This window comes from Nelumbo nucifera, chromosome 4 (assembly GCF_055504915.1).
Source record: "Nelumbo nucifera cultivar China Antique chromosome 4, China Antique-T2T, whole genome shotgun sequence".
Taxonomy (NCBI): Eukaryota; Viridiplantae; Streptophyta; class Magnoliopsida; order Proteales; family Nelumbonaceae; genus Nelumbo; species Nelumbo nucifera.
The window spans coordinates 37,122,621-37,136,155 of record NC_142652.1 but is presented as its reverse complement, the minus strand read 5'-3'; the positions used below and the strand labels follow the sequence as shown (position 1 = coordinate 37,136,155).

Here is a 13,535-nt window from a genome sequence, read left to right as displayed (position 1 = left end):
GTTGTCAAAATGGGCTATTTGTTTGAATCAGACAGTCGAATTGTCAACCCAAAAACCGGTAGTCAGAACGGTTTTATAATTTTTTGGTTGTAATTTTTATTGTCAAAACAGACCGTTCGAACCAAACTATCGAACCATCAATCCGAAACTGGTAGCATATATATATATATATATGTATATAAGATAATAACAATAATAATAATAATAATAATAATAATAATAATAATAATAATAATAATTAATTTGGAGTCTTGCACGTCTGCAACTCTGTATTCAACCCGTATATTGGAATAATGTAAATAGAAATTTTTTATATGAACCCCGCAAATCCACAGTCACCCTTGCTCTGCCTTGCAAGTTAACACTCGAAAGGGGAAAAAAACTTTTATGATGTCTTGAAAGAAATTAAGGTCAAAACCAAGTGTGTCAAGAGAAGTGACGTTGTGTGAAACGGAAAATGGCTTCAGGGTGAGGGAAACCTTGAACCTTCCCTCGAAGCTTCTTCTTCTCTCTCTTTTGGAACTTACCATAAAAAATATGAAACCGAAATACTCGGTTTTGATATTCTCTCATCACCACTTTCTTTTCTAGGAACAATATCCTCGTATTTGTCGTCGTCTCTGCAGCCAGCAACCAGACTTCAACAGAGAGACCGAGAGAAGGGAGAGATGAGTGGTGGGGGGATTGTGGAGAAGGCCCTGAGTAGTTTAGGGAGAGGGTTCGATGTAACATCGGATTTTCGACTCAAGTACTGCAAGGGAAAGAGAAGATTGGTTCTTCTTAATGAAGCAGAGAAGAGAGAGGTTGCTATACCGGGATTTGGAGTCTACGGAGACGTCTCTGTCGACATAAAATGCGATAAAGGCGACCGGACAAGGTATCAGTCCGACGTCCTTGAGTTCAATCAGGTAATGTTACCTTTCTTCTTCTTCTTCTTCTTCCTTTGCTTTCATGGTTTTTAACGTGTTTCCCTGATATGTAGTATCTTAATTTTGTGTTCTGGGCTGCCAATTAGAATTTCTATCTTCTTTGATAATCAACTTGTTTCTCCATTGGAATAAGTTACGACGCTGATTCTTATTATTCTCTTTCATACTTTCATATATAATTTTTCTGGGTCCATTTAGAACCTGCAGAAAAAAAAAAAAAAAAAGAAAGCAATAATAAGCAGTCAAGCCAAAACCCAATTTCAAGTCACTAGGAAATTCAGATTTCAGAACATTCCCTCTCTCTCTCTCCCCCCTCTAACGGGGCGGTGGGTGGGCGTTAATGGCAGCAATGCAAGGGAATTGGGGTAGGACTTGATTTTATTTAATATTTATGAGTGCAATAACTCTGTCTGGCTTTCAGTTCTCAGAATCTCATAGTTGGGCCAAGTTGAGATCCGCTGCACTTTATTGCACTGCACTTGTCGTTCACTTCCAATCTTCCATCGGTCTGAGACCATGGAAGTGCAAGAAAAATTGCAGCAGATACAGCCTGCAGGAACTTTATTGACTAAAATACCCTTTCCTATAAGACATTCCTCTGGGCGGCTTGAACAGCATCTCACCGAGAACATGCTCTGGTCGATTCATGAAAGTCATACAATCCATGACACAGCTCCTAGTTATGTTGCCACGTGGGCGGCTTGTAAATAATACAGCACCAAACACTGTATATCTATGTATCTGCATACAAGTAGGCATCATGGATCAGGTATTTGAATATTTTTGGGAGAATAATCCATGCCCTTAGTGATAGAATTTGTAGGTTTAATGTAAGGTCGGGGTAGATGTCAATTCGGAATTGATGCCAGTGGGCGTGGATGTATAGAGTGGGGGTATCGATCCATTTGAATGCTCATAGTCTTATAGTGTAAATTAGAAATCTGTATTTTTCGGTATTTTCTTTTCATACTCATGTGCTGCCATAAATTTATAATTTTTTCTTCTTTTTCAACAAATATTAAAAAAATGGAAAAATCAAGTAGAATCATGGATATCATTTTCAAGTATTGCCCAGGGGCTAGCACGGCCTACTTGGAGTCTCTATCCATAATCTACGGTGGTGATTAGGTGGGACCCATTCGACACAAGCAGCAATTCTACACGCTTCTCTTTCCATCTTTGGTGAATTGGTGGCAGCAATGTTGGGCTGCTTTACAAGAGACCCGTGTTCTAGCAGCAAGTCTGTCCCATGTTTGTAATTCTCTGTTTGGGAGGAGTGCAAATATATAAATTTACGGTTATATTCTTAATACACGGAGATGTGCTGTGGGTGTGGGGAGCTGATTTGATCTCCCGTTTATATTTACTTCGCATTCTTTCCAACGGGTATAAACATTAGTATAGGCTTGCTATCCAATCGGGTCATGCTGACATTGTCTATTATTGCTGGTTTAGGGTGAATATAGCCAATCAAATTTTATTTATCAAAAATCCATTACTGAATTTTGATTAATCATAACTCTTCGGGTACCATGTCTTTCCCCATCATAAATTTTCCCTTAACATGTATCACTGTATAAAACAGTTACTTATTCTCTTTTTCTTTTGTTTTACTTTTCAATAGGCATGAAAATAAATTGGATTGCACCAAATCTTATCCTATCATATTCACACACGCACACACTCTCTCTTTTGCGTGTGAACTTGGGTTAAAAAGTAAATAAATAAAGTGGACCAGCGGTCATTGTCTCCAAAGGCTACTAATTTATTTATTGAAAATTTTGCATGTATTTTTGCAGCATATAATGAATATGGTTTTGATTGACTTTGCAAAAACAATGTATGATAACTAGTAAAACAAAAGCAGATTGATAGAACTACTGTTCTATGCAATGCAATGAAATGTTCAGTATAAATTCTGATTCATTCTTGCTCTTGGTTTTACTTGACTATAGGTTCTACTTTATTTCATTTACAGTAAAATTCAAAAAAAATAAAAAAATAAAAATCAGAATTTGCATCTAAGTCATTTGAACTTCCATACTTTTGCACCACTGCAAATGATGAGTAGAAGGCTAAGTTATAACAAACTAATGCAGATGTCGGAGTGGTTCAATCAGAAGAGTTCATTGCCGGGGAAGATCCCCTCAGGGCTATTCAATTCCATGTTTGGGTTTAACAGCAACTCGTGGGCAAGAGATGCAGCTGCAACTAAATGCTTGGCTCTTGATTGTTACTACATCATCCTCTTCAACCTCCACATCGACCGTTATCCTCTTGTCCTCTGCGACGAAGTCCGAAAAGCAGTTCCGTCTAGCTGGGATCCCAGTGCCCTTGCAAGGTAATCCAAACCATGCATACTGTTTTGTAGGGGTGCAATTCGAGTTGGTTCAAGTCAGTTCAGGTTCGGGCCTTTCGATTGGATCCATTCAAATTTTCACAAAAGTCCAATCCGAGCCCGCCCAAATTGCACCGCTACCGTTTTGGCTAACCATCTGAACCAAGCTTTGGTCTGGCTGGTTGAACCTAACACTTATATGGGCCTTTCAGTTTCCTATGCTTAATGGATAAGGTGCGCATTGCTGGCTAGGGTATTATTTATTGGAGGCAGTCTGGTGGTCCAAGGAGAAGAGTGAAGGCGGGCCCACTTGGCCCAGTACTACAGGCGTCTCCACAGGCCATAGTGCCAATCAATTAGGGGTGTCAATGGATTGGTTTTGGGTTGGACTCTATCCAAATCAAAATCAATGTGGACAGATTGATCATGAATTGGATCAATCCAGAATTAATGGTCCAAAGTATGTATTGGATTGGATTTGACTTAGTCCATTCATAATGGATTTTTGTTCAGATTGAATCAATATCCGGTCCATTGATAAAACATAAGAGTACAGGTGTCAATGGACCAGGTTTGAATTTGAACCAATCTAAACTAAAACCAATTTGAACAGACTAGACAGTCTAGATATTGAATTAGACTAGTCCAAAATGGCCCACAAATATTTATTGGATTGGATTGAACCCGGTCCATCTGTAATAGACTAACAATGGACTAGATCGGACTGGACCAAATCTGGTCCAATCGACACCCCCCTAGTGCCAACTACTTGACATGTGTATGTGCCTGCAAACACAAACAGGCCATTAGGGGTGCCGTGAGAGGAGAGGGGACCAGATCATATTGGTACTATTGCCAAGCCCATAATCCCTGGCTAGCTAGGTGGAGTCATTTACTTCCAAACTAACCTGGATTTATAAAAGGAACTAGCTACTGACCATTGACCACGTCAAAATGACCATATTTAGACTTTTGAGTGTCAATTTGTTGGTAGATGAATGGGAACAGTTGGAACAACTAATCCCAACCTCTACCTCTCCATTGTCAACTCTCCACCAGAAAGCTTGTTCCTTTATTTGACCAAATGATCTACTTGGATCAAGGTTGCGGTAGCTTTCCGTTCAGTCAACACAATCAACGGCGTCAGTTATCTTTCTTCAAAATCAAGCAAACAAAGTGTCAAGAGTGCACATGCACTGTAATATAGTATTGGGTTGGTTACTCCGGGTGAACCGGGTATCTGATTAATTTCTGTAATGTGTATGCAGGTTCATAGAGAACTATGGGACCCACGTAATAGTGGGGTTGGGTATTGGGGGTCTTGATGTGGTTCTTGTTAGACAGGACCAAAGCTCCAACTTGGAGCCAGCAGAGATCAAGAAACACTTGGAAAGCCTCGGAGATCAACTGTTTACAGGAGCTTGCACCCTCCCACTTCATAGCAGATCCAAGGACCATAACAAGAAGAAGGTCCGAACACTCTCTTTTTAGTCTCTTTGCTTGATTATGAATCAACAATTCTTGTTTAATTAATCATCTATGTTGATATCATTCTTTGCTCTTGATTTGTAGGCTCCGGAGGCATTCAATGTATTCGACCCGAAACCCGTATTCGTGGACAGCTTCTCCTCTGTCACAAGCAAAGATGTAGGTATTCTCTTCCTTTTTCCTTTTTTAAATTTTTTGAACGGATCTGTGAGGGACCCATCAACCCATATGGGAGAAAGATCCATTTTTGTTCATTTAGATGAAGTAAAATTGATAGAAAACCATGAAATTTCAGGGTATTTCGGTTATTTGTTCAAAGAGGGGAGGGGAACCGTCGGTGCAAAGCCACTGTGAGTGGCTGCTGACTGTTCCGTCGACGCCGGACGCCGTGGTCTTCAGCTTCATACCCATCACTTCTCTGCTCCAAGGTGTTCCGGGCAAAGGTTTCTTGTCTCATGCAATCAACCTCTACCTTCGCTGTAAGTTTCCATCTACATTTCTTGCTCTTGAAGGAAACAAAGGCAAAAAACACAAGCGTTTCAAATAGATAAATGAAGAAAATCGAAGAACAGAAATTGTATAGTGATTGCATTAAAAGGAAATATAATCCAATTTGGAGATCAGAAATATAATATTTTATTGATGGTGTGTTGTAACTTGTAAGTCAAAGAAACGTTTAGAGCAAGTTATTGTCGACCTTAGAGGCCTAAAGTCAAACAAATTATTTTTAATGAAAAAGTAGAAAATCAGTATGTTCTGAACTCTATATTTTAGTGCCATAAAATATTAATTCCACCATTGCTTCATTATTTTAATGGAATGAAATGACTATTTACAAAAATTTGGTTGGACACTGGACCCGGTTAAACCCATTTGACTCAGCTTTTAGGCTGAACTAACCTGCTATTAAAGTTTTTTTTTTTTTAATTTTGAAATAAGAGGGGGGAAACCAGATTGATCAGTCAATGCAATCCCATGTCAAAACACTGGCCTTTTTTTTCATTTTAATTTTGTTTTGGGGAGGGGTATTAAGAGATTTGACTGGTTTGGTATGTCTCTAACAATGAATGGATCTCTGTATCCATTTCTTTTATATGCAAAGGCAAAATTATGGTGTAAAAATTTGACTATAAAGCAAAATATGTGAATCAATAGTAAATATATTTTATGAAATATGAATCAATGAATATGTTTAATATGATTGATTGAAATCAGTCACATTTATGTATAATCCGTCTTGATTAAAATATTCCCTCTAATTCCACTGCCACTACAATTGATTCTTGACCCAACTTTTGGCTTTTGCCATTTTCAAGCCTCTGATAGTCTTCTCTTCTTATTATGTTTTTTTAATGTACAGATAAGCCTCCAATATCTGACTTGCAATACTTTCTCGACTTCCAATATCACAAGATGTGGGCGCCCATTCACAATGACTTTCCACTGGGGCCCATGACAAACAGGGCCATTCCAACCCCATCTCTTCATTTCAATTTAATGGGCCCAAGGCTCTATGTGAACCCAATTCAGGTACAAACAATGTACACAACCAAATCACTAGTAGGTTTTATTTCTGCTTCACACTATTGGATTGGATCTAAACCAAAGTATTTTGTTTATCAGGTTAGGGTTGGAGAGAGACCAGTAACTGGGATGCGGTTGTATCTCGAAGGTATGAAGTGCAACAGGTAAGCATGGCCTGCTCCATAGTCCATACTATACACTTACTCCACTAATGCACTAAGTAATTGATTTGCATGGTCTTGTTTTGGGGCTATAACCCATCCACCAGATGGGCCCATCTGCCTGTTGGCTGAAACGTGGACCAATCTGGACCATACAATCAGTAGAGTAGATGGAGCACTTGTTAGATGAATCTTATACTGACAACTAACAACTATTTTATATCTCCATGGGACGATCTTAACCATCAATGAAGCTTGCATATGGGACCATAGCCCATACACTCCTAAGGGCCCATAACCAATCAATCACCTATAGGCTATAGAAAGGTTTAATGGGCTGTATGGGCCGAAAATCAGCTTGATGGATATTGCACCTATGCTTTCTCTGCCTGAGGTGTATTTGGACGACCCCAATAAGGCCCAATTTTGTAAAACAGTTCTAGAGTTCATAGAAGGATTTGTTGTAGTGTACTTGGAGTTAACCAGAAACTTTCCTTGTTCAGGTTGGCCATACATCTAGAGCACTTATCAAGCACGCCGGTCATTCTCCAAAACAAGATAGAAGATATGCTGAGATGGCGAGGTTCCGACGAGATCGGCGATGAACAGTATTTTGAAGCTGTACAATGGAAGAAGTTTTCCCACATTTGCACGGCGCCAGTAAAATACGACCCAGAATGGGCTCCTGGCAGAGACGTTGCATTCATAGTCACAGGAGCTCAGCTTCATGTGAAGAAGCATGAATCCAAGAGTGTACTCCACCTTCGCCTTTCGTTCTCCAAGGTGGTGCATTCCGGCATTGCTAGATCAATTTGGGCCCAAGGCCCATCAGAGCTCTCTCAGAAGTCAGGCTTCTTTTCAGCAATTAGCACATCAATTTCAGGCAACCCAGATAAAGAGATGCCCAAACAGGTAGTCGTTGACTCTGCTGTGTTTCCGACTGGTCCTCCGGTGCCGGTGCATACTCAGAAACTATTGAAATTTGTAGACTTGTCGGAGTTGTGTAAGGGGGCAAAAGATAGTCCAGGACATTGGCTAGTTACTGGAGCAAAGCTGGATTTGGAGAATGGAAAGATATGCCTACAGGTTAAGTTCTCTCTTTTGAGTTACTTCTCTTGAGAGAGGACTGGAAAAAGGGAGGGAAATGGTTAATTGTGAATATAAAATTTTATTTCAATTTTACATTCTTTTTAAAATCTTAATTTATATTTTCATATCTGAACTTGTCCAAATTAAATGTAAAACATGGCTACTCCAAGGTAGCTACTATTTAATTGATTTTATGTAAAAATGAGTGGGTTTAACTAGGATCGAACCTGCTGAAATTGGGTTTTGGTTTGTTAAAGTTATTAGCTGTTGACTTAGTCTTTAGAGTTTGTTTCAGTTTGTTGTTATTCTTTACGAATAAGTTGTTTGTTTTCTAGTCAGCTACCACGTTAATAGGCATGTAAAACGTGGTTGTTTTTCTTTTTCTGTTTCTTTTGTAAGGCTATTTATAGCCATATCAGTTGTTTCAATGGAATAACAAGAAGCATTCTCTCAACATTTGTTTATTTCAAACATATTATACAGAGAGTTGTAACAAGTGGTATCAGAGTCATATCTCAATGGTCTGATTGAGCTCCGAAGCAGTAGTCTTCTATTTTGTTAGTAACGAGAGAATGGCAACTGAGAGTGGTTTTGTGCAACCAGCAATCCCAAAATTCAACAGGCATTATGATCACTGGTGTATGCTCATGGAGAACTTTATGCGATCAAAAGAATATTGGAGTATAATCGAAGATGGGATTCCAACAGCAGTAGAGGGCGCTCAACTTAGTGAAGCACAAAAGAAGGCAATTGATGATGCAAGGTTAAAGGATATGAAGGCAAAAAATTATCTCTTCCAGGCCATAGATAGATCAATTCTTGAAACTATCTTGAATAAGGAGACAGCCAAAAGCATTTAGGACTCCTTAAAGCAAAAGTACCAAGGGACAACACGAGTACAACGAGCGCAACGACAAGCTCTTCAAAAGGAGTTTGAGATGCTGAATATGAAGGTGGGAGAATCTGTGAACGAGTATTTTGCTCGTACTCTTGCTATAGTCAACAAGCTGAGAGCCAACAAAGGAAAGATAGACGATGTAGCAGTCATCGAGAAGATATTAAGATCCATGACATCTAAGTTTGATTATGTGGTGCATTCTATTGAAGAATCAAATGACTTAGATGCTCTTACCATTGATGAATTACAAAGTAACCTTTTAGTACATGAACAACTTATGAAAACTCATGTTGTGGAAGAGCAAGCCTTGAAGGTTACTTTGGGAGAGTCTTCAGGAGAAAGAGGACGCGGTCGTGGTGGAATGCGAGGATGAGGACAAGGTGGAGGCAGAAGAAATTTTGACAAATCCACTATTGAATGCTATAACTATCATAAGCTTGGGCACTTTCAGTATAAATGTCCAAAGAAGGAATTTGACACAAAAGCAAACTATGTGGAAAGTAATGAAGAAATGTTGTTGATGGCATATGTGAATGATAAAGAAAGCAGCAAAGAAGAGTTATGGTTCTTAGACTCTAGATGCAGCAATCACATGTGCGACAAATAGGAACTTTTTTCAGATTTTGAAGAAAACTTCAGGGAAGAGGTAAAATTGGGAGATGATTCAAGCATGAATGTGATGGGAAAAGGTAATATACGAATGCTGGTGAATGGTTTTATACAGATTATTACTAGCATATTTTATGTTCCAGGATTAAAAAACAACTTGCTAAGCATTGGTCAGCTAGCTGAGAAGGGGCTTGCGATCCTCATACAACAAGGGGCATGCAAAATCTATCATCCTGAGAGAGGGCTGATTATGGAGATTGTAATGTCTTCAAATCAAATGTTCAAGATGTTTGCTGTCACACAACTAAAGGAGGAAGCTTGCTTCAGTTCCTTCATGAAAGATCCAGCTTGACTTTGGCACTGCAGATATGGTCACTTAAGCTTCAATGGTTTGAAAACTCTTCAAGGGAATGGTTAGAGGGTTTCTGTGTCTTGAGATCTCTTCGAACGTATGTGAAGATTGTTTGGTGGGAAAACAACAGAGAGATCCATTTCCTCGAAAAAGCACATGGAGAGCTTCTCAGATTCTTGAACTCGTGCATGTTGATATTTGTGGACCAATCAGCCCCATGTCCAACAGTAATAGAAGGTACATGATCAGTTTTATTGATGATTATAGTTGTAAAGTTTGGGTTTATTTTTTGGTTGAGAAATCAGAAGCATTTAATACTTTCAAAAATTATAAGACTCGAGTGGAAAAAGAGACTGGTTTGGCTATAAAAGGTCTCCGAACTGATCGCGGGGGTGACTTCATATCACTCGAATTCACTAATTTTTGCATTGAGAATGGTATTCGAAGGGAACTAACAACTGCATATACTCCTTAACAAAGCGGTGTCGCGGAGCGAAAGAACCGAACAGTTATGAATATGGTTCAAAGCATGCTTTCAGGAAAGAAGATTCTCAAAATTTTCTGGCTTGAAGCTGTGAATTGGACAGTCCACATTCTCAATAGGAGTCCAACACTTGCGGTGAAGAATAAAACTCCGGAAGAAGTTTGGAGCGGATTCAAACCATCAGTAGATTACTTCAGGGTGTTTGGGTGCGTATCACATGTTCATATCCCTGATTGCAAAAGGACAAAGTGTAAGATGTGTTTTTCTTGGAGTTAGTAAGGAGTCAAAAGCATATAATTTGTATGATCTTATTTCTAAAAAAATTATAGTGAGTAGAGATGTGGTTTTTGAAGAAGACAACAATTGGGATTGGGAAAAAAGTCATAAAGAAGTTATTTTGACTAACTTGAATTGGTGTGATAATGATAGTACAGGTGCTGAAGTTGAAGAAGCTGAAACTGCTGAATATAGCAATATTGAGGAAAGCGGAGTTGGTGGCTTGAATGGCTACTCATCCAGCTCAAGTGAAGATTTCTCACTTGAATCTCTTGAGCAAAGGACAAGAAGGCAACCAATTTGGATGAGAGATTATGAAAGTGGAGAAGGCTTATCGGAGGAAGAAGACATGACAAACTTAGCAATGTTTGCTGCTAATGATCCAATTTCATTCAAAGAGGCACTAAAAGATGCAAAGTGGAGAACAACAATGAATGTGGAGATTGAAGCTATAGAGAAAAATGATACATGGGAATTGACAAACTTGCCTACTAAAGCAAAGAAGGTTGGGGTGAAATGGGTGTATAAGACGAAACTCAATGAAAGTGGTGAGGTGGAGAAATACAAAGCTCATTTGGTCGCAAAGGGATACACCAAAAAACATGGTGTGGACTACACTGAAGTCTTCACACCTATAGCACGTTGGGAAACAATTCGGTTGGTGATTTCTCTTGCAGCTCAAAAGGCGTGGACCATTTTTCAACTAGATGTGAAGTCAGCCTTTCTTCATGGAGAACTTAATGAAGAAGTTTTCATCGAACAACCTCCTGGTTATGAGAAAAAATGTGCTGAACAGAAAGTTTATAGATTGAAAAAAGCTCTATACGGACTAAAACAAGCACCACGAGCTTGGTATAGTCGAATATAGTCATATTTTTCAAAGGTAGGTTTCCAACGATGTCCTTATGAACATACTTTGTTCACCAAAGTGAGAGAATGAGGTAAAATTCTGATTGTTTGTCTCTATGTTGATGACTTGATTTTTACTAGAAATGATGAGCATATGTTTGTTGCACTTAAAAATTCTATGATGCATGAGTTCGACATGACAGGCCTTGGAAAAATGAGATATTTTCTTGGTATAGAGGTATTGCAAAGTCAGAAAGGGTTTTTTATTTGTCAAAGGAGGTATGCACAGGAGGTATTAGAGAGGTTTGATATGGATAAATGCAATTCAGTTCATAATCCCATTGTTCTAGGTTGTAAGCTCATGAGAGATAAGAATGGAGTAAAGGTGGACAACAATCAATACAAGCAAATAATTGGCAGCCTAATGTATCTGACCGCAACCTAACCTGATATCACGTTTGTGGTAAGTCTCTTGAGTAGGTTTATGGAGCATCCCACAGAGCTTCATCTTCAAACTACCAAACGGGTGGTGAGATATTTGAAAGGGACATCAGATTTTAGAATATTTTATAGCAAGGGAGGAGATGATACGCTAATTGCTTATACAGATAGTGACTATGCTGGAGATTTAGATGACCAAAAGAGTACTTCAGGTTATGTGTTCCTATTAAATTCAGGAACTGTTTCGTGGTCATCTACCACTGAAGCCGAGTTTGTTGCAGCAGCTTCATGTGCTTGTCAAGCAATATGGTTAAGGAGAATTTTGAAGAGTTTTAATCATGTTCAAAATGATGGCACAAGAGTTTTTTGTGATAGCAGCTCAGCTATTGAGCTCTTCGAAGAATCCTATATTACATGGTCGAAGCAAGCATATAGATATCAGATTTCATTTTCTTCGTGAGCTTACTAAAGATGGAGTTGTGAAGTTGATCCATTGTCATACCCAAGAACAGATTGCAGATATTATGACCAAACCATTAAAGCATGATCAGTTTATGAAACTTAGAGATTTGCTTAGGGTTTGTACTGATCCAAATATAAACTAAATAGAATCAGTATTCAGTTTAAGGGTGGATGTTAAAGTTATTAGTTGTTGACTTAGTCTTTAGAGTTTGTTTCAGTTTGTTGCTATTCTTTAGAAATAAGTTGTTTGTTTCCTAGTTAGCTACCACATTAATAGGCATGTAAAACGTGGTTGTTTTTTTTTTCTGTTTCTTTTGTAAGGCTATTTATAGCCATATCAGTTGTTTCAATGGAATAACAAGAAGCATTCTCTCAACACTTGTTTATTTCAAACAGATTATATAAAGAGTTGTTGTAACATGTCTGGCAGAAAAAAAAATCTATAATGCACCATCTAGTTCAACAATAGTTCACATATTATTTTTTTTATTGTTCTTGTGATCATCATATCAGCTTTCTGGCAGTTGGGTAAGCGAAGACTATAAATTTCAAGCGAGATGTGTTAATATTCAACTAGGGTTGTAATCGGGTTGGATTACGATTAATTTCAGCCACATTCAAATTCGGTCCAATTTTTGAAAACTGAATTTTGAGTTCTGGTCAGAATTCCAATTGGATTTGGGGGTCTCGGATTGGCTTTAAATCAATTTGTGTTCATTTTATTGTCATTATATAAATGATGCAGGTTATGAAATACGTATCCAATGCATTTATGTGAATGGATCATCCGAATCCAAAATGATCAAAATGGAAGAATATGGTTTTAGACTTTTGGAGTTCGTCAATAGTGTAGGTTGTTGAGTTAGAGGTGTAAAATGGGCCATGCCGGCGGTCATGCCTGTGGCCCGTGCAAAGTGTGGGCCATGTCATGGTGGCCCGTGGACCATCTTGGGTCATGCTGCCCTCCTAGAGATAATTTGGGGGTTGGCCCAACATGGCCCATAGCCCAAGCCCGTACAGACCTGTGTTGTGTTGTGCAGTGCTGCGGGCCTGGGCTAGGTGGGCTGCAAGCCGTGTCATGGGCCTGGGTCGTACCGTGCTGGGCCACAGACTAGGCCTTAAGTGTGGGCCGAACTAGGCTAGGCTAGTTTTTGTTTTTTGTTTATTTGATATATTTTTTTTTTATTTATTTGCTAAGTAAACTAAAATATTTAAGGGTCGTGTTGGGATAGGCTAGGCCTTGAGCGTGGGCCAAACTGGGCCAAACTAGTTTTTGCTTCTTTTGTTTTTTGACATTTTTTTTAATTTTTTATCTCTTTGCTAAGTAAAACTAAAATATTTAACTTTCCTCTGGGAACTATTTGAAAAAAATAAGAAATCTAACAAAGAAATGAACAAAAAAAACTTAACCAAATAACAAGTCAAAGAGACAAAGACTCAAAGTGAATAACAAATTGGAAGAAAAATAGGAATTTTATTTCATTTAAATTTGAATGATACAAAGCATACAATGGTTGAATGAATGAAATATTAAAATTGAAAAATAAAATAAATTAACAAAATATAAAAGATACAATATAGACTATAGTTACAAAATGAAAATAAAAAATTGGTATGATGAGAATGATGGACTAG

General features: G+C 38.4%; 1 protein-coding gene across 1 annotated transcript; it reads left to right on the top strand.

The window, feature by feature from the left end:
• Nucleotides 1-462: 462 nt before the first annotated feature.
• LOC104607309 (MAC/Perforin domain-containing protein) lies at nt 463-7,983 on the top strand. The gene is made up of 8 exons (XM_010272938.3): nt 463-908; nt 3,029-3,270; nt 4,536-4,737; nt 4,840-4,914; nt 5,051-5,234; nt 6,116-6,285; nt 6,379-6,443; nt 6,944-7,983. The coding sequence occupies exons 1-8, from the start codon at nt 669-671 to the stop codon at nt 7,557-7,559; spliced, it is 1,794 nt and encodes a 597-aa protein (XP_010271240.1). The 5' UTR covers nt 463-668; the 3' UTR covers nt 7,560-7,983.
• The last annotated feature ends 5,552 nt before the right edge of the window (nt 7,984-13,535 follow it).